General features: G+C 36.3%; 1 protein-coding gene across 1 annotated transcript; it reads left to right on the forward strand.

The window, feature by feature from the left end:
* The first annotated feature begins 1,613 nt into the window (after window positions 1–1,613).
* On the forward strand, window positions 1,614–21,420 carry AFP (alpha fetoprotein). Its single transcript, XM_060092613.1, has 14 exons — window positions 1,614–1,698; window positions 2,181–2,232; window positions 3,182–3,314; window positions 5,279–5,490; window positions 6,582–6,714; window positions 7,635–7,732; window positions 11,044–11,173; window positions 13,206–13,423; window positions 15,005–15,137; window positions 15,678–15,775; window positions 16,357–16,495; window positions 18,366–18,589; window positions 19,717–19,849; window positions 21,376–21,420. Exons 1-14 carry the CDS (start codon window positions 1,614–1,616, stop codon window positions 21,418–21,420), a joined length of 1,833 nt encoding a protein of 610 aa, XP_059948596.1.
* The last annotated feature ends 5,389 nt before the right edge of the window (window positions 21,421–26,809 follow it).

Below are 26,809 nucleotides of genomic sequence, written 5' to 3' on the forward strand. Positions count from 1 at the left end.
AACTATCTAAAAGCTGATGATTCCTGAATCTCCATCTCCAGCTTTGATCTTGTTGCAGAGGTTAAGAAGTACTATTCAACTGCCCATCAGCTGCTCTAGTGGAGGTCTTACTTCAAACTTGCAAACCAGGGTGTTCTGCTTAATAATTACACTAAGTTAACAGGCATAAACCAGAGTGGACTGGTCACTCTGCCTTAAACTTTGATATATGCAAACCTGAACACACACTCAGTAAGTAAGTCCTTTTGATTTTAACTCATTCATATCACTTACATTCATCCAGAACTCTCATTCCTATTAGCACTACCCTCATCCAGGACACTTACTGGACCATATTATTATAAAAACTTCCTAACAGTTCTCTTTATCACAATCTTGTCTCCTTTTATAATAAAGAGGTGGTTTCAAAGCACAAATGTGATTTTTATTAGCTCCCTTTTGTAGTCTCTGTTATTTTAGGATGAAGCGTAAACTTGATTTAAAAGGTCTTTGAGATGTGGCCCCGCTCACTTTGCCAGAAATTCCCTTTATAGAGTAAGTTTCCTCATCTTTAAACTTTGTATCTCATTGCAGTTGCATTTCTTCCAGTTCCTTAAATATACTGTGCTGGCCCTCACTAGTGGGCCTTTCCACAGCTTTCTAATTTGCTTTGGACACTTCCCTCCGTCTTTGTTTGGCCCACCTTCAGTTTTTCTATTGGTCCCCACTAAGAGGTTGCTTCCTCCAGGAAGCCTACCCTGACTCCCTCCAAAGATGTCAGGTGTTCCTCTTCTTACTCTACTTATCACTGCATCTATCACACCGTGTTGTGATTGTTGATAATAACTGTCTGTCTCTCCTGTTATATGGTAAACTCAGTAAGAACAGGGGTGGTGCCTGTTTCTTGTTGTTGATTATTTCTATCAAAGAACAGTGCCTGGTATGCAGACTTCCTCTTTTTGTTGAGTGAATAAATAAAACTCCCATCGATTAAGTGCCATTCTGCAAAAGGCCCTATTCTTAGCCCTTTCCACTCATTAATTTATTTAATCATGAAAGAATTCTGTCACTCTCATTATTTTATAGATGATGAAAATTAAGCTCAGAAAAATTAAACAACTCATCCAAAGTTATGTAGCTGATAAGTGGTAGGGCAAAAATTCAACCCTGGTCCCCAAGCCCTCATGTTGCATCATGACACTGTACTGTCCTACTGATAATATGGCAGTAATGAGTTAGTGCATTTAGTTGAATTTCATACAAAGTCTGATGTCTTTTGTCTATGGCCCTGTTAACTTCTGTTGTGCAATTTAGGGAAAAGTCACCTCCTTGAATACTCTGTAGTTTGAGAAGAATATTTGTTATATTTGCAAAATGGAATGAATTTGCAAGTTTTCCCCCCTTTTTCCACCCAAAAGAGGTCTGTGTCCTTGAACATAAAACACAAATAATCCCTGTGCTGTTAATTATTAGCAAGTCGTCCCATTTGGAACATAAGGAAATAAAGTAACAGATATACCAACAGAAGATTACTAGTTAACAGGCATTGCTAGAGAAGACTATAAAAGAATTTCAGCATGATTTTCAATATTCTGCCCCCATCATCATCACCAACAACAAAATAACTAGCAACCATGAAGTGGGAAGTATCAATATTTTTAATTTTTCTACTAAATTTTACTGAATCCAGAACAATGCAGAAAAATGCATATGGAATAGGTAAGATGTTTTCTGCTTTTCTTTTGTCTTTTTCCTATAAGAAAATTCTTAAATTTGCTTTTATTCATTTGCCTTGATTTATTTATCGTACTTACTGTTCGACACAGAGGAAAAATATTTAATTGGTGAATATCATTAAATGAATGATAAACTTGTATATTTATAAGAGTACAAGAGTTTTACAAAATCATGGCAGTGCTTAACGTTACCTGTGAATGGTTCAATGGTTCCAAGAAATTGGAAGATATAAAATCTGAATTTTAGTGTTGTCTACTATAAATTATTCTCATTAACTTTATTCCTTAGTTTCTTAGTTTTCTCAAGTACAAAATTAAGATGCTTGGATACATGATTCCTAATGTCCTCTCAGTTCTAAAATTGTATAGTTTTAACTTAGACATAAACATTTACATCTAACAACGATTACTTTCCTGATTGCAGTTGAAAATATCATTTCTCATGAAGTTTATCTTGCTTTCCAGCTTCCATATTGGATTCTTCCCCATGCTCTGCAGAGATGAATTTAGTTGACCTGTAAGTTTTGCTTGTATAAATGCACTTTAAATATGCAAAGCAATGAAATTTTTAGTTAAGTAATTGAATAAAGTTGGATAGCCCTATGAGTTTTTAAAAGTGTGAAAGCAAACTAGACAATGCTAAGAAAAGTTATTTATGTTGATTATCAAATTGATATTGAAGAGATTGAACTGTTACCCCATGCCTTAGATATTAACCCCAAACTGTAGATTCCTTGTAAAGAGATGGGACAAACAAAATCAGATTTTAGAAACTGAAGAATAATGTCTGATTGATGGCAACTATGTATGAATTCAGGAATTTTTCTCATCAATACCAATAGGATGACATTACCATATTCTCTATTCTGAATACTATTTAATCCTAGCAGCACATAATGGGAGGTAAAATGTTCTATTTTTGGTTAGTTGTAGAAGGTATGTTGTTCCCTTGAATGCTGTCTTTCTTTCCCACACTTCTGAAGTTTCTAATAAGGAATTTAAAGTCGTGTGTTACAGATACTGGTTGCACACAGAATCCTGCAAAAGCATCGCTTTGGGTCAATCCATGATCAGACCTTGATCACGTTGGTAGTAGACACAGGTAGAGGTCTAATGACCAATTCTTTGCTTAAAAAAAACAAAAAACAAAAAATTACAAAAGCTATAAATACCTTCAATTATGGAGACATTGCAGTGGGTGGATGACCATAAAAGGAGGAACCACTCTTAGGGGAAATCCACTTATTTTCATTGTTAACAGATATATATATATATTTATGGGGGAAGGGGACAAGAAGAAGACAGACATTTCTTCCTGGATGGCTAAAATTTCACATACTTTTTTAGCAAAAGTGTTCTCCTAAACAGGTCACAACAAAACAGACAATAAAAACAAACAAAAACTAACCTTGAGAAAAAGATTGATAAGTCTGTTCCTTAAGCATTCATATGTATTTTTGTTTCAGAGCTACCATATTTTTTGCCCAGTTTGTTCAAGAAGCCACTTACAAGGAAGTAAATCAAATGGTGAAAGATGTATTGACTGTAATAGAGAAATCCACTGGCAGTGAGCAGCCTGCAGGGTGTTTAGAAAACCAGGTGAGTGAATAATAATATATTTTTTAAAAAGCACTGTGATATTTGACCAAAACTCAGCATGCAGAAGAGAAGATGCAGGGACTGCATAAGAAATAAATACATTTAAATATCTCAAGACCTGTTTTATGAAAGGAGGTTTAGGTTAATTCTGATTTGCTGGAGAGAGCAGAGGAGAAAACAATGGGTGTCTATTGTAAAGAGACAATATAAGCATGGTGACTAAGAGCTAAGGTTCTGAAATCAGAGTATCTGGATGACCATGGGCATATTACTTAACTTCATTGAGCTTTAGTTTCCTTATATATAAAATGAGGAAAAATAATAACTTCCATTTCTAGGTTGTCATGGAGATTGATATGATAATGGTAGCAGGGGTTAATTTTTATTAAGCACACAATGTGACAGGCATTATTCTCAGGAGTGTTACATATCCATTGATAATCAAAATACTTTGTGACATAGAACATAGCATTGATGAATCAGAATCAATGTCCAGTGAGCCAAGAGACCCTGGTTGGGGCTTATTGGTAGAATATCAGCTTTGCTTGCAAATATTAATTTATTAAATCTTTACCATAATCCTAGGAGATAGATGCTAATATTTCAGTTGGAGAAGGTGAGGCACAGAGAGGTTAAACAACTTTCTTAAGGGAGCCCAGAACCAGGATTTAAATTATGTCATCTGGCTCCAGAACTGACACCCTCAGTGACTTCATTATACTATACACTATAGTGAATGTGAGGTGCATAGCATAGATTAGGGTTGACAGATTTAACAAACGAACAACAACAAATTTGAATTTCAAATTCAATTCAACTTAAATTTAAATTTCAGATAAACAGTGACTACTTTTTTATTATAGGATATCCTAATGTAGCAGATTAATAAATAACAGTTATTAGTGTTTATTATTATCTCAATATAGAAAAGAATTAAGAACTTTAAAATGATTAGAGCTACCAGTTCTGGGACAAAATGCCCAGAGAATCCTCTGACATGATGGAGCTAGTGAAGTAGCCAAAAAATGATGTATCTGCAATACTGTAAAGGAGACGCCCTTTAAAGATATAAAGTACTTTACAACTCTGAAATTGATGACTTAAATAAAAATCCCTGATAGGCATCTCTATTTTTAGCTTGACATGTGAAATAAACAAAATACATTTTATATTGCAACTTAACATCCAATGAGACATCCAAGGTGCTGTTACAGATTGGTGATTTACCATTGTAAACTTAAAGGCGTGCTTTTTAGGTGGATTGGGAACTGGAAGTCTTAGTTAAGATTTCCAGGATTCTCTAAATATTAGCAGTTATAAAAGCTAAATTAAAAGTTTCCTGAGATGAATGAACCACACGTATTCCTCAGAGGCATTCATCAGACTAGTGGTATCATCACCTGATTTTGGTAAAGCTAAGGCAAACAAGAAGGATTTTAAACACTTACAATGTACATTTTAAAACTTTTTTTTTTTTGATCTTAGTTCCCTAACCAGGAATTGAACCCAGGCCACAGCAGTGAAAGCGCCAAGTCCTAACCACTGGACTGCCAGGGAATTCCCTAAAACATTTTAGCCAAATCTATAATTAGACCCATTAAGAGTATTTGAAACTATTTTTATTCAGTTTCAAAATATTTTGATTTTTATGTGAAAATAATATCCAATTTTATATCAGTGTCTCATAATAAGAATGCCAGATGGAGTATCTATGTCCCCCTTTTAAGATAAAATAATTTTGTCTAATAGGCATGTGTATTATTTAAGGTTGAAAACTAAATTCCATTTTCCAAACACATAAAAGAAAGCTATCCCATCAGGCTGAAACTAAATATATTGGAATTTGTAGGGGGAATTATTTTCCTAATCTACCATTCTGACTTTAAATATTAGAAAACTTTTCATGTGTTTTACAGCATTTTTAGGTAAAATTAGTTGTCTTTCATTAAAAATAAATCTTATAGGTATCTGCCTTTCTGGAAGAAATTTGCCATGAAAAGGAAATTCCTGAAAAGTATGGGCTTTCAGACTGCTGCAGCCAAAGTGGAGAGGAAAGGCATGACTGTTTCCTAGCACACAAAAAGGCTGTTCCAGCATCCATCCCACCTTTCCAAGTTCCAGAACCTGTCACAAGTTGTAAAGCATATGAAGAAGACAGGGAGCTATTTATGAACCGGTAAGGATCCAATTTTAAAGGTAGATAAGACCCCAGAAAGAGTGCAGTACCAAGCAGAATCTACAAATTCTGCAATTTGTGGCTGTATTCTAAAACATGGAGAAATAATGTTTGGTGTGGCATCTGCTGAGCTCCTGCCCTACGAGATTAGGTGAGAAACATTAAGTGTAACTTTGTCTCCACAGCACGTAGATAGATGGGTATAGACCACACAGGAGACCCACCAGTTTTTCCTTTAGTCTCTTAGATACACCTTGTTTTTTCTCTCTAATTTTAGCTTGCCCAAGAATATATTAGTGTGGCACAAAATGACTCCTTCCAGAGCCAAATATTTGGTGTTTTGTGTTCACCAAATTGTCTGAAAATAGGAAATGTTAGCGATCCAGGAATGTTTAAGGTATATAAGAGTGTCTAACATTTATTGAGCACTTAGGATGTTTTAGGAACACGTGTGCTTGGCATGTATGATCATATTAATGCTCACAAACAGCCTATCGTCACCTTGTCCTCTTCTTCTTCATTCCTTTTCTTCTTCCTATTTTGCAGATGAGGAAATTGAAGCTTAGACGGTTAAGACAATTGGATGAGGGCAGACCACTAGTACATTCCCAAGCTGGGATTTGAACCCAGGTTCCCTGTTGGGGAAGCCCGTGTTTAACTCTTAATCACTTCTACCTTCCACATTGCTGCCTAATCCAGAGAAATACAGAGCCTGACCTTAGAACATCTCTGCTATGTTGACTGCCAGCATGGATAATCTCGTCCTGAACTGATGAGAAAAAAGACTCCACCTTTCTCTTTTACTTAGTGGAGGTTTGGCCTTGTTGACCCTGAAACATAGCTGAGTAGGCTTATTGAAAAGGATACTTTTATAAGAATCATAATCAGGGTTTTTGCCTAGTTTGCTCTTATAACCTCATAATAGATTTTTCCTTTTCTTGGAGGATCTTTAGTGAGGAAAATTTTGACAGCACGTGGAAAAAAATATGACTATTTTCCAAATCTTTAAACAATTTCAGAGTCCAGTTCCAAGCAGTAGCAGTCCTATTTTAATGTGTTTGTAAATCTTACTGCTCCTTTTCATTTCACAGATACGTCTATGAGATAGCAAGAAGGCACCCCTTCCTATATGCACCTACAGTTCTTTCCTTGGCTGCTCAATATGACAAAATAATTCCACCTTGCTGCAAAGCCGAAAATGCAGTTGAATGCTTCCAGACAAAGGTATTGTATTTGTGTGGATATCTGAACCAATAACTTCAATCTGGCTATGACTTACTAAAACCAAACAAAGTTAAAAATGGAAATATGCTCTGTGGGCAGAGTATCATTTTCAGAATAGAGCCCTCAGCACTCTGCTCTTCTTTGGGCTAAAAACACTGGATTTGCTCTTTTTTTATTCATTCCTTTATCCATTCATTCAGCCAACAATCATTTTATTGTTAAGGAAGTGAGTTTGGTGAGATAAAGAAAGACAGAGGTAGAGGTGATAACATAAATGAAAGAGAGAAGAGTAAGAGGTGAAGGAAGCAAGTGAAAGAAGATGGAGCAGAAGGAAAAAGAGCAGAAGAAGAGAAAAAAAGGTGAACGAGAAGCATGATAAGTGCTTTATATTTATTATTTCTTTTAAACCTTAGAACAAATTCGAGGTGTAAATCTTGTTGTCATTTAACAAACAAGGAAACTTAGGTTTAGAGACGCAAATAGTTTTCTTAGGTTTTGGAGAGCTAGAACAACATCCACGATTAATTACTTGCTGCCTGAAGTCCTGTAACAAAATTCCTAAGAACTGTGACTATTCCCAGACTGTCAGGCTGTGATGCAATCTTACATTTTGTTACTGAGAAGACATTTAAGAAATTATCAGGCTTCAATTTGTTCAAAATTACAGTTGTTTATTCATTATCTCAAGTATGAAAGTTACAAGGGTTTCTGTTTCAAGATATTTTTAATAAATCTACCTGGCATAGATGTATATAAACCCATCTAAAAGAAAGAATGAATAAAGTTCTGCAAAGATATATTGCATTTATGTTTTAGCAAAAATTCTTATAGTTTCATGTTTTAGTTGTATCTGTTTTTCTAATTATTAGAGCCTATAAAGGGAAATACATCCTTTCTTGACACCTCATTTTTCTATCTAGGCAGCATCAATTACAAAAGAATTAAGAGAAAGCAGCTTGTTAAATCAACACATATGTGCAGTAATGAGAAAGTTTGGATCCCGAACCTTCCGAGCCATGTAAGTTTAAGCTCTATCTAGGGAAGAAGGTGAGATCTGCAAAACTCCCATTTTGCAGTTTGAGTCCATTTTTCACATTGTTACTGTTGTAGGGAATGAAGCTTCCTTTGATGAGAGCTAATGTGATTAGAATCATGAAATCCTAGGATTGGGAGGAACAGATCAGTCTGCTGTTTAACACTTATTAAAGTCTACATGAGATAACACTTGAGAAGACTTTGGAGATTTATGCTTTTTACCTATTCTTCTAGATACTCAAGTTCTGGACTGCAATCAATTTACACCTCATAATTATACTACACTTTTTTTTTTAGAGAAGTATTACCTTTTATTATTTTTTATGCATTAGTTCTTTGAGATATATGCTTTTTGATGTGTGTTATGGTCTAAAAGAAGTGCTCAAAAATTCCAGTTGTTTCTCTTTTCATTTGTGCTTGTTTGTATGCTTTATATCTGCAAGAAATTTTAAGGTTCTGTGGTAACAAGTTTGCCTTCTTCCCAGTACCCGACACAATGGTTTTGATCTATGATCTCCATGTTATTAAACTGTTTTTTTTTAAGTTGATGGAATGATCTTAAGCAGATATACCACATTTTCCTAGATTCTCTACAAGGTAGATTAGCCTTCTCTAAGTATCATTTAAAATTTCTGGCTTAACAAGAAATTCTTTACATTAACTCTGCTTCCTAATCTGCTATAAAAGTCCATTGTGTCAACTGTTGCTTTTTATGAAAATATTCACTTGAGGCAATAATATTAGAATCCATTGTCCAGAGGAAAACAAAATAGTCATTTCTGAAGAACTGGCATGTATTTTCCTAACTGATGAAAGCATGTAACTCACTGAAGTCTTTTCTTGTCCCAGCTGCTAAAAAGCTCAGAAGCAAATTTGGAGTTTTTCAACTGACTGCATTAACTCTTACACTTAGCATATTTGCCTTTTCTCTTTTCCCTTGATTCTATCTATCTATCTATATATCTATGTATCTAATCTATCATTTTTCTACCTTTCATCTATCTAATTTATCTCTATCTCATCTATCTTTGTTGTTAGGATGAGAGGAATATTAAACAACAACAACAACAACAAAAGCCCAAACAATTGAATCAGGTAGTTCAACCTCTTCATTTTTACACCTGAGTAACCCGAGGTCCAGACAGATTAAAGCAGTTTATCCAAGACCACACTACTTGTCATGAGAACAAAGTTTTTCTAGATCCTTTTCATGATTTTTCTTTCTTTTTTTTCCATTTTATTTTATTTATTTATTTTTATACAGCTGGTGATCCTTGTCATAATTTATTTCCATTACACCTACTTGTCTGCTATGTCAGTGATCTCTAATTGTTGGTGTCCTGACAACTGAGGATTTGAGGTCAAGTATAGGAATCAGAATTACCAGTAGTTTAGAGCTCCACTAGCCAGTACGGCAGCCACTAGCCACACGAAGCTCCTGAGCATTTGAAATGTGGCTACTGCAAATGAGGAACTGCGTTCTAAGTGTAAAACCTGATTTCAAAGACTTAGTATGAAAAAGAAAATATATAATATCTCATTAATAGGTTTTAATGTTATAAACAACAAGGACCTACTGTATAACACAGGAAACTATATTCAGTATCTTGTAATAACCTATAATGTAAAAGAATCTGAAAAAGAATATATATATATATATTCAGTTATATAATATATATATATATATATATATATAAAACTGAATCACTTTGCTGCACACCTGAAACTAACACAACACTGTAAATTAACTATACTTCAATAAAAAATGGTTAAAAAATAAGTTTTAATGTTGATTACATATTGAAATGATATTATTTTTGATATATTGGGTTAAAAAACATATTATTAAAGTAAATTTAACCTGTTTCTTTTTACATTTTAATATGGTTACTAGGAAATTTTAAATTACATAACTGGTTTAAAGTATTCTTCAACTTTTATGCTGAAACATTTCTAGCCTAGAAAAACATCTGACCTGCTAATTGAAGAGTATTAAGCTCATGCATTTAAAGTTTATTTATTTGTTTGCTTGTTAAATGACACATTTAAAAATATTGTACATAGTGAAGACAGATTAAAGTTTTTAGTCAGGATTTAGTTCCAAGACTGACTGATTCTTCTTGGAAGAGGTCAGATTATGCTTTAACCACCCTCCAACCCTATTAGAAACTTAAAGATTGATTCATAATCTGCTTTAGTTAAATTTATCTTAGTAATACAATGTAAGTTAAGATTTTATTATAATGACATTATTTATCATTTGCTATCCATAAGTAATTAAATTTAAATGCTCTCAATTTAAAAAGAAAATCCGTCTTTATCAGTAGCAGCAACAATACCAGTTGCTCTAGGCCACAGTGGTCTCACCAAGACATCTCTTAAAATTTACATGAACTATGCAGAAGAAGTAAGAATTTTTGTTTCTTACTTCCTTTTTGGGTCACACTACATGTCTTGGCATGATGACACATTTGAGTGCTTAGTCTGCTCCACTTTCTTGTCCCGTTGATATGCACATATGCATCCTTCCCTATATTCTAAGATGTATTTTTTTCTCCCAAGTAAAGGAATGATTATTGTTCTCATAGAATTTTCCATTTCTTAATTGTTTATCCTTTTTAATATTTTTCCCACCCTCTCACAGCAATGATCCCCAATACTCAGCATCAGGGTTGAACAGCAAAAAGATAGATATCATTAAAATTCACAGGAAAGGTTTTAGGAAAAGATAAATCACTTCTAAGCCTTCTGTAGGGCCAGATCACAGTTTATAGAGCCACTGTCTTGAAAGACTGGGCTAGAATTAAGAAGACATAACACTTTTCCTTTTCTTTTTAAACAAGAACATATTGGTCTTTTATCCTTGGAGCTGTGACTATACTAATACTCTATAAATGTTATTTAAGTTTTCTTAACATCTTTATTGTGGAGTATAATTGCTTTACAATGTTGTGTTAGTTTCTGCTGTATAACAAAGTGAATCAGCTATATGTATACATATATCCCTATATCTCTTGCCTCTTGCGTTTCCCTCCCACCCTCCCTATCGCACCCCTCTAGGTGGTCACAAAGCACCGAGCTGATCTCCCTGTGCTATGCGGCTGCTTCCCACTAGCTATCTATTGTACATTTGGTAGCGTATATATGTCCATGCCACTCTCTCACTTCGTCTCAGCTTACCCTTCCCCCTCCCATGTCCACAAGTCCATTCCCTGCGTCTGCGTCTTTATTCCTGTCGTTATTTAATTTTGATAGATAACCAAGATTGATTTCTTATTCTTTTTTTCCCCTTAGAACTGTTACTAAACTGAGTCAAAAGTTTCCCAAAGCTAATTTTACTGAAATTCAGAAACTGGTTGTGGATGTGGCCCACGTACACGAGGAATGCTGCAGAGGAAATGTGCTGGAGTGTCTGCAGGATGGGGTGAAGAGTCTTGCCTCCTATAAAAGAGATATTTCCACTCCCTTTTCTTTCTTTTGCTCTCATTCTAAATGGGAGAAGGGTGTCTGCCATGAGTTGTTCATAGAATGTGGAAACTAGCTGACTGAGTGAAGTTACAGACTTCTTAATAGTAAAACTTGAATCTCTTTTGTTGACTCTGCTTTTCACTTAAGGGATGCGCCCCTCTTCCTAGACCAGTGCCCATTCATTCTTACTTCTAAAGGAGATGATAACCTCTCTGGAGGTCTCCACACAGAATTTGGGGGGGAAAACTCTATTTTTAATATATTTGCTTTTTCACCCATTTGTGTTTTCATTTGATAAATAAATATTGAATACTTTCTATGTGCTAGCCACTGTGGGGCATACCTGTTAGGAAGGCATAAGCTGGTTTCAAGAAATGTATAGTTTGATAAGAGAGATAAGACATGTGACCTCATTGGGGTTACAGACTGTCTTTGGTTTACTGTTATTTCCATAGGCCATCAGCACCATGCCTGGCACATGGAAGGCACTCTATATTATATACATAGAGCTATTACATGAATACAACAAAATAATAAAAGAAACATAAAAAATAACACAAGATATTATTCTATACGGCAAAAAGCTAGCCATCATGGAGAGGTGTGAATAAGGGCTCTAGGAGAATTAAAAACCAAAAACAAATACCCCAAAAACAGAATCCTCAAGCATGCCATAGTCAGTTGTGATTTAAGCAGTGTGGCATTGGTCTATTTCGGGCCACCCTAGGCTTCCTAGATGTTGGAGGCCTGTCTATCCCCAAATTATTCCCTCTCTGGTCCCCTGTGATACACCTTCTTCTTCAAGGAGGCTTAGAATCATTGCTCCTAGATATTTCGGTGGCTTGAAACCAGGGCTGGAATATGGTTTCCAGAAGGTTGAATGTGAGGGTAGAATGCTCCTTTCAGCCAGTCCACGGCAATTTGGCTGAGATACACTTGAAAACCAGTAAGAAGCCAAGGCTGTAGGGGAGACCTGAGGGTGAGTCTTTGGGCCCAGGCAGAGAATCCTGGTGTCAGTGGTTGGGGCTGCCTCCAAGACAAATTTTCCTATATCATTTATTTTTCCTTTTAGAAGCATTTACCTTCATATTAGGATGGTAATAAGAATGATTTTATTTTTCTTTGATATAAGTTGCATCAGTTTTAATTGACTATTTTACTAATTTGTATACTCATTTTTTAAAGTTTAGTTTTTTCAATTTTTGGATTTCAAACCACCGTTCTCCATTAAAGTGAAAAAAATAATTTAAAAGTATGGTATATAAATTGGATTTTAATGGCTGAATAATGGGTTCTAATTGTTCCTGGTGAGAATGCATAGAATTTTCAGTCCTTTGACAAGTACGTTTTTTTTTTTTTTGCGGTATGCGGGCCTCTCACTGTTGTGGCCTCCCCCGTCGCGGAGCGCAGGCTCCGGACGCGCAGGCTCAGCGGCCATGGCTCACGGGCCCAGCCGCTCCGCGGCATATGGGATCCTCCCAGACCGGGGCACGAAGCCGTATCCCCTGCATCGGCAGGCGGACTCTCAACCACTTGCGCCACCAGGGAGGCCCGACAAGTACGTTTAAGCTCGGCTTCTTTCTGGCCACTTACGTGCATTTCATTATCTATAGACTGCCCTCTGGAGGTCATAATCGGTTACTGCAGGGTTATATAAACAGCAAATGTTTACTACCAAATTTCAATACTAATAGAAAGATATGCATCAACGTGCATGTCATTTGGTTTGAGGAGTACATTTTTCTTTTGTTTTTAAAAGCTTGCTATTAGAATAAAATAGTAGATTTTAGTTGACAACTATGAAAAGAAGAATTGAACAAACAAGGCTAGGTGGAAAAGAGTGAGGAAAGGTAGAGTAGGGAGAAAGCACTAAAATGGGAGACAAGGTAAATGTCTTCTTCCTTCCTTCTTTCCTTCCTAGGACTGGCCATGAGGTCCTGAATTAAAGAATAAATGTTTAAAACTTAGACTTTATTTTTCTATTACAGGAAAAAATTATGTCCTACATATGTTCTCAGCAAGATATTCTGTCAAGCAAAATAGCAGAATGCTGCAAATTACCCACCACACTTGAACTTGGTCATTGCATAATTCATGCAGAAAATGATGACAAACCTGAAGGCTTATCTCCAACTCTAAATAGGTTTTTAGGAGAGACAGATTTCAACCAACTTTCTTCAAGGGAAAAAGATCTCTACATGGCAAGGTAACACACTCTGTAAATGTATGTTCACACAAGTAAAAATTATGATGTGACTGACAGCTTTGTGTTGTTGAAAGGGTTTCTGAACTCAGTATATGAGGATAATGTTAGAATGTTCTAAGCCAAAATATAGTTGGAGGAAATAACTAGGAAATAAGGAATAGGGTCTATCTTCTACTGATGAGACTTTCACTGCTGCTGTTATTAACTGGCTTGCTTATGAGGATGCATTTTTTTGGTATCAGTTTCTCTGGAATCAGAAGCATTGTCATCCCTGTATGGATTACTCATGTAAAGACTACCATTGAACTTCCGAATAGGATATGGATATTTTTGTAATAAGAAGGGCTCATAATTAAGAATGTGCTTTTTCACTGTGCATGTTTTAAAAACTTTTCCCCCCAAATATAACTTAATAGATAATGCTAGATAGAAGGGCTTTCATTGTAGCAGTTTATTTGCTATTTATTGAATACATGTTTTATTTTTTTAAGGAAGTGAAAAGACATTTAGAGACATTTGCAGTATGGTAGTTGTAATTGACAAGACATGTTCTCATTCTATTTGCCTTTAAGGGGAGCAAGCAGTTAACACATTTTCCTTTATTGTACAGTGTATATCAGTGGGCACTATTAGAGGAGGGATTTGTGCAGCTCTTAGGACACTATACTTAGTGATCTCCAAAGGTCCTTCTAAATTTGAGTCTGCTTTTAATGTAGTAATGAAAAGAATGGTGCAATTTTCTTTTTAATATTCCTGGAGGATATTACTCTATTGTTGATTAAAATTAGACATGCACACATTGTTTGCACCGCTAAATTAAATTATGCAAACAAGAACAAAGTCCAGATTTCAGAAACCCATAATGACATTATTGGAGGAAGAACTAATATGACCTATTTCTACAACCTGGGAATACAATTAGTAAATTCAAGAATTCTCTTTAAATTTACCCATTCATACATTCTGAAGCTAATTGTTTATTTAATAGAAGCATTCTTCAATTGGAATGGTTCTTTGCAGTAGAAATTTTCTCAGCCAAGAATGATCTTCCCCCAGACACTTTGTGTGGCTTCCTTCACCCAGGTTTTTCTCCTGAAAGAGCTACTCAAAGAGACTTTTCTTGACCACACACTCTAAATTGTCACCCCTTTCCTTCTTGTCTTTCTTCCTTTATTTCTATTCATTGATTTATCACTGCCTAAGATTGGATGACCTATTTCTTATTGGTTTCTGTCTCCCTATAATGCCTGCTTTTGAGAGGTCAGACATTTTATCTTATACATTATTGAATCCTTACTGCTTAAAGAAATTGTTTGCACAGACTTGGCAGTGGAAAAATATTTGTTGTATGGATAGATTTCACATCCATAATTGAAAGTGAATAGTGCAAAAGAAAACAAAATACCATTTTAGAACAATTTGAGGGATTATAATTTTTATTAATAGCTTTGCCATGAATATAGTTGAAATAATATTTGATTTCTAGGTTTAGTTATTTGCATTTTAACTTCTGCATGCCATATAACACAGGTATAATTTGTCTCTTAATTCCAATAACATGATTTTTTTCACACATTTCAGATTTACTTATGAATATTCAAGAAGACATACTAAGCTTGCTGTCCCAATAATTCTAAGAGTTGCTAAAGGATATCAGGAGTTATTGGAGAAATGTTCCCAGTCTGAAAACCCTCCTGAATGCCAGGATAAAGGGGTAAAATGCTCTAGTTTTTTAAGGAAAATCTGGAAAACTAGATGGATATCATGCATTAAAAGTGCTGTTTGTTTGAAAGCATCTAACTACTAATGAGCAGTTAGTTAGTTATGTCTACTAACTAGCTATCTAGCTATTAAGTAGTGATTAACTAGTAGTCAACAAATATTGGCTTATTTTAGAAATAAGAATGTTTTAACCAAAAGTTCTTTGATGCACAGAATAAAAATAATATTCATTTTTGAATAGCTCCACTCCAGAAAGGCAAGAATCTTGTACAGAAAGAATTGTAACTTTTTACCCAAAGTTTGAGTTCTGCCATCAAATAACTTGGTGATTCACAAAGTTTTAAACTTAATCTCCCTAAAGGTCATTTGCCTTAATTCTCACAATTCATCTTTAATATTAAAAAACCCTCTAAAAGTGGTTTCTCTAAGATTGGTATCATAATAGAATAAACTATTACTGGCCAATTTTTACATACAAAGTTATGTGTGCAGAAAGAGAAAAAAATGTATGTAATAATGCTTGTATTTTCAGGAAGAAGAGTTAGAGAAATATATCCAGGAGAGCCAAGCGCTGGCAAAGCGAAGCTGCGGCCTCTTCCAGAAATTAGGAGAATATTACTTACAAAATGCGTATGCTTTTTTAAACAGTATTTTGAGTGATTTAAGATAATTAACTAGTGAGGGAAAGACCCATCTAAATTAATCACCCATGGCTACCCTAATTCCAGCCCCTATGTTGGACTGGAGGTCTTTTAATCTGATCACCCAGTTTCCAGTTCCAGAAGGTGGCCTTCCCCAGTTCTCTCTCTTTAGGAGCAACAGATGGCCTGTGAAGCCTGATCTGTGGTACTGGCTTTGGGTTCCCCAAAGCATGCAGATTTTTGCAGTAAAGATACCCATTCTATCATAGCCTGTCATAGTTAAAGCACCAAAAGATCAAAGTGCATATCGAGGAAACTTCTGAGGTTGGGAATAGGAGTCAGCCTGCTGCCCAGCCATTATTTTCCCATTGTGATCTGTTGGTGTAAGAAGAGGGGAGGGAATGCTTATCAGAGTAAATGCACCTCCAGCATCAGTCCAGGTACCATGTGGGTGAAACAAATGAGCTGATTTCATGTCCCCTGATGCCAAAAGAAGGTCTTTGAGAAGGAATGAGGGTCCAGAGACTCCTGAAGGACTCAGCAAGATTTGGTGAAAAATGCTTCTTTCAGGTTTCTTGTTGCTTACACAAAGAAGGCCCCTCAGCTGACCCCAGCTGAGCTGATGACCTTGACCAGGAAAATGGCGACCGCGGGAGCCACTTGTTGCCATCTCAGTGAGGACAAACAATTGGCCTGTGGTGAGGGAGCGGTGAGTGTTTTGTTTAGTCCCATCCTGTTTCTGCCCTGTTGGGCTTGAAAGAGTCTTATAATTCCCATTTAGGGGAAATGGGAAAAACCAGTGTGGAGATGGCTTTCCTGGACTTGTTGGATTAGTTGCAGTTGAAGGGGTGTAAGAACTCGGCTCTGAATGGTTGGCATGTGGGCAAGCTTCCTGTCCTTCTAGAATGGCTGGTAGAAGTGCAGTGAGTCTATTCAACAAACAAGCAAGCGTTATATACAGGGGAGACAGAAAGACTGACACGTCACTCAGTTCATGATTTCACCAAATACCTACTTTAATGTTAAAACAGAAAAAGCTTCAACTTTGACAGATTAAAATATGCTATTTTGTTTTTAGCCATACCTATGTTTTTGTCTTTTATAGTTTAATTTTTTATGATGATATTAGGGACAATTTATTCCCTTTGACAGGGTGCAGGGTACAGAACAGGTAGGTCCCACGTTCTGAATAGTAAAATGACTTTCCAGTTGGTAATGCCAAAAATCTTTACTTCTTTTTTTTTTTTTTTTTTTTTTTTTTGTGGTATGCGGGCCTCTCACTGTTGTGGCCTCCCCCGTTGCGGAGCACAGGCTCCGGATGCGCAGGCCCAGCGGCCATGGCTCACGGGCCCAGCCGCTCCGCGGCATATGGGATCCTCCCAGACCGGGGCACGAACCCGTATCCCCTGCATCGGCAGGCGGACTCTCAACCACTGCGCCACCAGGGAGGCCCTAATCTTTACTTCTTAATGTCACTAGTGTCATACATATGATTACAGGTTGAATTTTTTTTTTATTATTTTTTCCCTTGAAGTCACAAATGTGAATTAAATTGTGTATCTTTTTTTTTTTTTTCACTTTTCCTCTTTTTGATGATGGGGAGTCATTTGCTAGTCAGTCTTCATGTCCTGGAATTTTTTGTCAAAGGTTAGAAGTGAAAAGAAACTTTCCTGTGATTAAGCATCATCTTTGTCATTTATTGAATCCCACATGTTGGGAGGATGCAGGGGCACAGGATGGCGTAATGGTTCAGGAGTATAGGTTCTGGGGGCCTCCTGCCTACATTCCCATCCCACTGTCACCACTTGTGAGTCTTGTCACTCTGGGAAAGCTAGTTATCTCACTAAGCTTGAGAATTTTCATCTGACATTTGAGAATAAAGTTAGGATGGCTGTCTTAAATGAGGTAATCGTGTGACTCACTCAGTACTAGCCTGATACATAGTATGCCCACAAAATATGTTGGCCCTTGTTACAAGTTATTATTAGGTGTTTAAGAAATATCTCTGAAGTGTGGAAGGTAGGCGAATTCTACATTAGGAAAGCCTTAAGGACACACAGACTCACACACAGACACATACACACACATCTTATTTCTTTACAATTAGGACTACATATTAGCTGTACATATGTATGTATGTATGTACATATGTGAAAGGGTTAGGTTTGTGTTATTCTTACCTCAGAAAGTGATTCTCTGAATCCCAAAAATAAAATGGAAAGCTCAACTAAATATACATGGAAAATGTAGGCTATGTATTGATTTCAGAGACTTTTCCCCTTCAGAAGTATGTATGTAACTGAAAATGTGTTTCAAATCGCTGGCACAAATAGCTGAAGTGGCTCTCTTCAACATCACTTGTGGAACATTGGTCACTAAATGCTGAAGTTTATCCCAAACAAATGGGTAAATAAGAATCTACAATATAGCAGCACATGATCCCTACACAGACAGCAAATTTTCCTGTAAATTAATTATAAGTTACTGGACATTAAACACTATTGCAACAATTTTGCTGAATCAATTCTATGGCTGATGCTCCATCTCCTTGCTTTCTTCTTTCTCATTCTCCTAATTAGGCTGACCTTATTATTGGACTGTTATGCATCAGACATGAAGAGACTCCTGTAAACCCTGGGGTTGGCCAGTGCTGCACCTCTTCATACGCCAACAGGAGGCCATGTTTCAGCAGCTTGGTGGTGGATGAGACATATATTTCTCCGCCATTCTCTGATGACAAGTTCATCTTCCATAAGGATCTGTGCCAAGCTCAGGGTGTAGCACTGCAAACAATGAAGCAACAGTAAGAAATGGGTATTTGCTAGCATGGAGAAGACTGACAACACTAAATAGTGGTTGAGATTTCTACTTCATACACCCAACACCCTTGGGCTCACCAGGAGAAAATTATTACTCCAAAGCACTTAAAGTGACCTTCAGAATAGTCTTGTCTCAGAGTCTTCATAGCCTCTAGTCTGGAAAAATTCACTGGGGCAGATAATTTCCTGTTTGTAAAAATAGTCTCCTTTTAAACTATTGTTGTGGTGCATCTTGGGATCGAGGGAAAAAGGGCAATCTATTTCAGGTAATTAGGATATATCTTTGCCATAAGTCTTGGGTACTTCCATTCCAAGCACTGAATAAACACCTTTGAATTTTTTTCCATACTGTTTACTCTTTGAAGAGAATAATCATAACATTTGATTCAACCATGCAATATGGGTGTTATGAAGTGGAATACATATTTCAATTCATTGTGGGAGGCATTCTGTAATGATGATAGTAATGCAAGTCAATGTAACTCATGTTCTCCAAATTCCCATGCATTTTCATACTCACATACTTTGTAAAAGGTCTTCCTTCTTTTTGGAAAACTTGTTCATCCCTTTTTTCTCTGTCACAATCTGAGGCATGTTTCTAGGTACAGTAAGAATGCCGCCTGGCAAGCCTCCCCTATTCCCTGGGTCAACATTAATTCCATCCTGAATGTATTACCAGATGAGTATTACAGGCAATTAGGACAGATGGTGCTCAGGTTAGGGGTGTGATAATGTGAATGACAAGGGTTTGGAAGTTGGAGCCTTTGAGTAAGGATAAGACATATTTTAGAAGAGAGAACTGGAAAGAATATTTTAGGCAAATAAGAAAAAGACCATTTCACTACATATAAGTAAGGTGGAACTGTGAAATAGTGTTTCATCTATAACCTGCACAAGTCCAGACCAATGGAACATTTAGCATGTTTCTCGCCTCAGTCTTTCTAATAAAGTATTAGCCAAGATATATGTGGCGAGTCTGGTGATGGGTTAATGGAATGAGGGTTTAGGGTAAGGGTTGCCAGAGCTCTGAAAGTTCTCTCCTAGGAAGGCTTTAGAAAAATACCATTGCATAGCAGACTTCTCTTTTATATTGTTTTGTTTTAAATCATAGGTTTCTCATTAACCTTGTGAAGCAAAAGCCACAAATCACAGAGGAACAACTTGAGGCCGTCATTGCAGATTTCTCTGGCCTCCTGGAAAAGTGTTGCCAAGGCCAAGGGCAGGAAGTCTGCTTTGAGGAAGAGGTATGTGCAGCTCACGTTTACACTCAGAATACTTGGTATGGAATTTTTTGTAACGAATAATGAAAAGAGTATCCCACTAATTTATAATTTTAAAATAATGCCAGAAATATTAATTTAGAAATAGATTGAAGGACTTTATAATATTTAAAAATAATCACAGTTTTCTCACTAAATATTAAGAGAAGTGTAATTTTAGAGTATATTATGAGAATTAGTAATTTTGATTTATTTTCTAGTGGAGAAAACTGTAAAGTGAATATATAATTAAATGATGATAATTTAGACAGCTTCTGGCTTACAATTTATCATTTGAGCTAAATGGATTAAAAGGATTTAATAGCAAATTAATTGTGCACATGGGATATTGGGGGAATATTTATAGAAAGTATATTCAACTCAGGAGCAAGCCTTTGAATATTAACAGAGTAGTAATTAGGTATTATCTTAATATAATTATTTAGCAATTTTAGCTGGATTTGTAAATTGACTACATTTTGCAAGCCTCTAGTTTGTATTACTAAATATATTTGAATACAGCGTCACTATATTTTAAAAAGATATTCTATAATTCAGCCTTTTTGCCAATTTTATTTGACTATATCATGATGTAGAAATTTAGATGTTTTGTTATTTGATAATATTTAGAAATGTTGAGTTTTTCAATAGATAATATAATTACATGGGTTTGAGTGCGTGTACTTATTAGTATGTGTATGTTTTTGGTAGGAGAGGGTGGGACACAGATAATGAAATGAGATAAAACAAAACTGATAAAAGAGATTTTATGTAAACCATTTCTGATAAATATGATACAAAAAGATTAATGTCCTCTGTTTTGAGAACATGCTCATTTACATGCAGAGAACATTAACAAATAGTAGCATAGCAGTATTTTCTCTGCAAACCTTTTAATTTCTGTGACTGATTTGTAGAGAAAGGGGAGAGATGGGATGAGGCTTTGTAAGAGTTTGGAGATTGGTATAGGAAAAACAATACCTCCTGTTGATAAGAGTGGAGTTGTTTTCCTTCTGCCTTCTATTGTCCTAGCTTGTTGACATCAGAGTTGTATATCTTTATTTTTAACTTGGTTAATCTATAAAGCAATGAATTCACCCCTAGCTAGTGGAGAGTTAACTGTACAACTGGCACAGTGGTCTACTTTTTTATCTGATGATTCTTATTGACTGATTTATTTTATTTTTATTTATTTCTTTTTTTAATTGAAGTAGAGTGGATATACAATATTATATGTTACAGGTCTATAATATAGTGATTCACAATTTTTTAAAGATTATACCCCATTTATAGTTATTATAAAATATGGCCTGCATTCTCTGTTGTACAATATATCCTTGTAGCTTATTTTATACCTAATATTTGTACCTCTTGCTCCCTTACCTCTATATTACCCCTCCCCCTTCCCTCTCCCCACTGGTAGCCACTAGTTTGTTCTCTATATCTGTGAGTCTGCTTCTTTTTTTTTTTTTATATTCACTAATTTGTTGATGATTCTTTTTAATTTGCAGGGTCCAGCACTGATTTCAAAAACTCGTGCTGCTTTGGGAGTTTAAATTACTTCAGGTAACAAAAAATTCAGATAAGGTTAACTATAATGTTGATTCTCCCCAAATATTGATCCATTGTTAAATACATCCTAAGAGCTAACATTAAATACTTTTCTTAAAAATAAATGCAATTCAGTAAAAAAAAAAAAAACTTATTTAAAAACCCTGGAACAAAATAATGCCCACAATGTTAAATTAGTGATTCAACTAACTCAAAATTCTTTAAGGTTATTTCAAAGGCTTCAGAGAATGTCATTAGAAGACCTTCTTATCAGTTTATCTGATATAGATCTGATATATGTATATATATGATATAAAATAATAAAACCAGTTACATCCTGCATCTATTAATTTAATTAGTACTTATATTTTTGTTCTTGTTACAGGGGGAAGAGAAAGGAGCAAAAGTCTTTATTGTTTGGTGTGAACTTTTCCCTTTAATTCTAACTGATTTGTGCTTTTTGTGAATTAAAGAAATGATGAAGACTTTTATGTGAAATTTCCCTATCATAAAAATAAAATATCTCCAAATGTTTCTTTTTTCCTAGCCTGCTTATTTATGAACACTTATAAATAATTTCTTTAAATAGTTTTGTATACCATTGTCTGAAGCAGACTCTGGTCACAAAGCACTGAATATTGGTTATTGTAGGAGATTAAAGCCCCTCAAGGATAGATTTATGACACTGAAGGCTATATTACGTGGTGAACTAAAAACATGTTCCCAAGTGAAGCACTTTTTGGTGCTTCTAGGGCACACTGTTCATTAAATGATCATTTAAGTATTCTAACAGCTAAGTTGAAGATGAGAAAAGAAATTATTGTTTTTATAGGATCCATCAAGAATGATGTTACTCAAAATTTAACAACTACTTTTTTCTCAGTCTTGTTCATAAACCTTTTAAAACATAAATGTTAACTGTACTATAGTTATTTTGATTGAATATAATTAACATTTTCAGAAATTATTATTATTTTTTGTTCTACAAGTACTTATTGAGCATTCATTGTGTCCCAGGTCCTGTTCTGGGTGCAGTCACTGTCCTCTAGTTGCTTCAGTAAAGAAGGAAGCAACTAAGAGCAATGTAACAAGATTATGGCCATTACAGAGGCAACAACATGTTAAGAGAATCAAAGGGTGGGTGAGACCAATTGTGACTGGGGAAAGTCACATTGGCAGAGACAAACATTTAAGAAGCATCTTAGAAGATGAGTGGGCATTCATCCGTTCAAGTAAAGGAGAGGGCAAACACATGAAAGAGGAAAGCATGGCCTATGACAAATGATGATGAATGATTTTAGGGGAGTATAGGGTGGGGAAGAAGGCTATAGACATGGAAGATCAAGCAAGACATTCAAGCTATATAGGATTGAGTGGATTCTCATGGGTTTTATTCCAAAGGGTTTGGATGATGTCTTATAGGTAACAGGGGACCAGAGTAATATCTAAGCAGAGTGATTAGCTTTTAAGGAGATAACTCATGAGATATGGAGGATGGGAAGTAGGGGCAGGGGAAAGTGTAGAGAGGGGCAAGGTCAGTAAGTGGTGACAAAAAGATCAGTCCACCAGTAGGGAGGCTGTTTATTGTATTAGCTTTGAACAGAAATCTAAAAATCACATTCATGCTTTGGTGTCTGCTGCAGGAGAAAACATTTGCTCAGAGCAATAAAATGGGCTTTCTGTTCTAACTCAGTTACTTTGTCCTTTATATTTTTCTTTCAATTTTGATGGAACATCTGTGGACTTTGCCTGATTGTGGTGTAACTCTAAAAAGTATTAACTTAGAGATCACAGTAAGATAAAGTAGAATTCAACATAAAGTATTTAACAGGAAAAATAATCTTTTACTGTTAAGAGGAGAGTTCAAGTAAGATAAAACTGTTTGGAAAATTTATGAGCTAAATGATATTTCATTGACATATATAAAATGATTGGAAACACTAGGACAAATTGACACAAATACAATAGTAAATTGGAGATTTTAGAACATTTCTACTTCTCAGAAAAAATAAGTTAAGCAAACAATAAATAAAAACTCAAGGTAGAAACGTCTCTAGTGAAAGTTACCAGTGGCTTCTTCTTCTTTTTTTTTTTTTTTTGTGGTATGCGGGCCTCTCACTGTTGTGGCCTCTCCCGTTGCGGAGCACAGGCTCCGGACGCGCAGGCTCCAGACGCGCAGGCTCAGCGGCCATGGCTCACGGGCCCAGCCGCTCCGCGGCATATGGGATCCTCCCAGACCGGGGCACGAACCCGTATCCCCTGCATCGGCAGGCGGACTCTCAACCACTGCGCCACCAGGGAGGCCCACCAGTGGCTTCTATGCTGCAAAATCCAGTAGTTAATTCTCAATGTTTAGTTTACCTGATTTCTCTCAGGAGAACTTGACACAATTGATCACTCCCTTTTCCTTGAAGTATTTTTCTACTTGGCTTCTGGATTTTCCTCCAACCTTATTGGCTGAATCTCCTCAATCTTCTTCACTGCATTTTCTGCAATTCTTTGACCACTAAATGTTGCAGTGTCCCAGAGCTGCTCTTCCTGAATCTAAACTTACCTCTAGGTGATCTCATATAGACTTGATGCAGTAATACCATCTAGATGTTGAAAACATGTATTTATATCTCCAGCCTGGATTTTTTTCCCCTTAATTTCCAGGCTCTCGGGTCAGCCTCCTCCCTGACATCTCCATGTTGATAATGCAGAGACAATCCAAACCTAGCACATTTTAAACTGAACTCCGCCCCATCCCAAATTTGTGTCTCCCTCTGTCTTGTTCTTCCTTCTGCTTACTCAAGGCAGAAACCTTAGAGTCATCTATGGTTCCTCTCTTCCATATCACCCCTACATGCAATCTATGAGCAAAACCTGTTGGCTCTACCTTCAGTGTACATCCAGGATTTGACTCTTTCCCAATACCACTAGTACAAGCCACAGTCATATAACATAGAGATTATTGCAATAGCTTAATTGGTCTCCTTACAGGTACCCTTGCCTCACCCCCTGCTCTAGACTCAACACAGTAATTGGGCGCTCCTTTACATCTAAGTACATTATACTACTTTTTCCACATTTCACTCAGAGTAAAGTCTCTACACTGACTCTACATGATGATAGCTTTCCGCACTTTTCTCTTTCTTCTTTTCCACTGGGTCTCCTTGCTCAGGCACAGCAGCCTCCTTGATGTTCTTCAAGTTACCAATTAATTTCCTGCTCAGAGTTTTGCCTTTGCAATTCTTCTTGCTTGGAAATTGTGCCCTCAGATATGTGTGGGGCTCACTCCATCACCTCCTCAGGCTTCTACTTGTTATCACTTGCTAGATGAAAAGTCTTCCTTGACTGTCCTATTTTATTTTATTTTATTTTTTATTTTTAAAATTTATTTATTTATTTATGGCTGTGTTGGGTCTTCATTTCTGTGCAAGGGCTTTCTCTAGTTGCGGCGAGCGGGGGCCACTCTTCATCACGGTGCGCGGGCCTCTCACTGTCGCGGCCTCTCTTGTTGCGGAGCACAGGCTCCAGACGCGCAGGCTCAGTAGTTGTGGCTCACGGGCCCAGTTGCTCCACGGCATGTGGGATCCTCCCAGACCAGGGCTCGAACCCGCGTCCCCTGCACCGGCAGGCAGACTCTCAACCACTGCGCCACCAGGGAAGCCCCGACTGTCCTATTTTAAATTGTACACCTATTCTTATCCCCCCACCAGTTATCACCATCTCATATACAGTAGATTTTGTTTATTTTCTCTCTACCTCCACTACTGTAAACCCCATGAAGAGAGGGATTTTTTTTCTGTTTTGTTCACTTCTGTTATCCTCAACATAAGAACAGTGTCTGGAACATAATAGGCATTATATGAATATTTGACAGATATGTAAAGGAATACACATGCCACAGGTTGTATTTTATTATAAGGTGGTGATCTAGAGGGGTTGTTAGCTTCATCTTCTAAAAGTCACACTGGGGAGAAGAAGCATGGGTCTGAGAAATTAACATCAAAAACATAAGAAACCACTGAGGAGGTTCAAGACTTCAGGTTTGGGGTGTGTGTGTGTGTAATGAATATGTGTTGGGGTCTTGTGGTCTTGTGGCTACTGTAACAAACTACTGCAAACTTGGTTGCTTAAAACAACAGTTTTTTCTCTCTTTCACAGTTCTGGAGGCCAGCGGTCTGAAATTTACCAGGGTATTGCTCCCCTTGGGGCTCTAGCAGAGAGTCCATTCCCTGCCTCTTCCAGCTTCTGGTGGCTGTCCCAGCATTCCTGGGCCTGGAGCTGCTTTACTCTGGTCTCTGCTTCCATATTCACATCATCTTCTCTCTGTGTGTCTGCATCTTCTCCTTCCTCTTCTCTGTCTCAAATCTCCCCCTGCCCTTCTCTTAAATCCATTTGTCATTGGATTAAGGGCCTGCCTGGATAATCCTCATCTCAAGATCCTTAATTACATCTGCAAAACCCAAAAAGCCTGGTGTCTACAGGATAGTATTAGGATAGGACTAAACTCCTGCTGAGGTAACAAACTGTTGAAAGCAGGTGAATATAGACCAGCCACTCTTAAAAATTTCTCTTCCAACCTCTCCCTTGCCATGCCCTACTGCCCCCAGACTGGTAGATTACCATATAAAGAATTTGTCTTCTCCCAATGATGCCACTTTCGAAGAGTTAAGGGAGATTCCAGAGAATTGCTTGATGGTATAATATTAAATTGGTAATACATAATAGTAAGATATCTGGAAATACTCAAGTGTTCATGAACTAAATAACACACTTCTAAAGAACTCATGAATCAAAGGAGAAATTAAAAGGACACTTAAAATATTTTAAATTGAATTAAAATGAAAACACAGCATATCAGAATTTGTGGGATACCATTAAAAGAGTACTTAAAGAAAATTTATAGCACCAAAATCACTCTGTTTTATAATTTATAACACTCTGCTATCTTTACTTAACATAGATTAGAAAAGAAGGAAGATCTCAAAACAATGAACTCAGCTTTCAACTTAAGGGAAAAAGAGCAAATTAAAACAAAGCAAGCCAAAGCAAGGAACTAATAGAAATTAATAAAATAGAAAAGAGAAAAAACACAGATAAAAGTCAATGAAACCAAATTCTGGCTCTTTGAGAAGATCAATACTATTGATAAATCTCTAGCTGGATTTTAGGGAAAAAAAAGAGAAAAAAACCAAATTACTAGTATCAGGAATGAGAGAGGTGACATCACCCCAGATATCAAAATGATAAGAGAATATTTTGAAAAATATTTTGCTAATAAATTTGACAACTTAGATGAAATGGGCAAATGCCTTGAAAGACACAAACTACCAAAGCTCATTCAAGAAAAAAATAGATAATCTGATTATTTCTATATCCATTAAAGAAATGGAAAATTTAGTTAAA

The sequence above is a fragment of the Mesoplodon densirostris genome, chromosome 1 (assembly GCF_025265405.1).
Source record: "Mesoplodon densirostris isolate mMesDen1 chromosome 1, mMesDen1 primary haplotype, whole genome shotgun sequence".
In the NCBI taxonomy this organism is placed as follows: domain Eukaryota; kingdom Metazoa; phylum Chordata; class Mammalia; order Artiodactyla; family Ziphiidae; genus Mesoplodon; species Mesoplodon densirostris.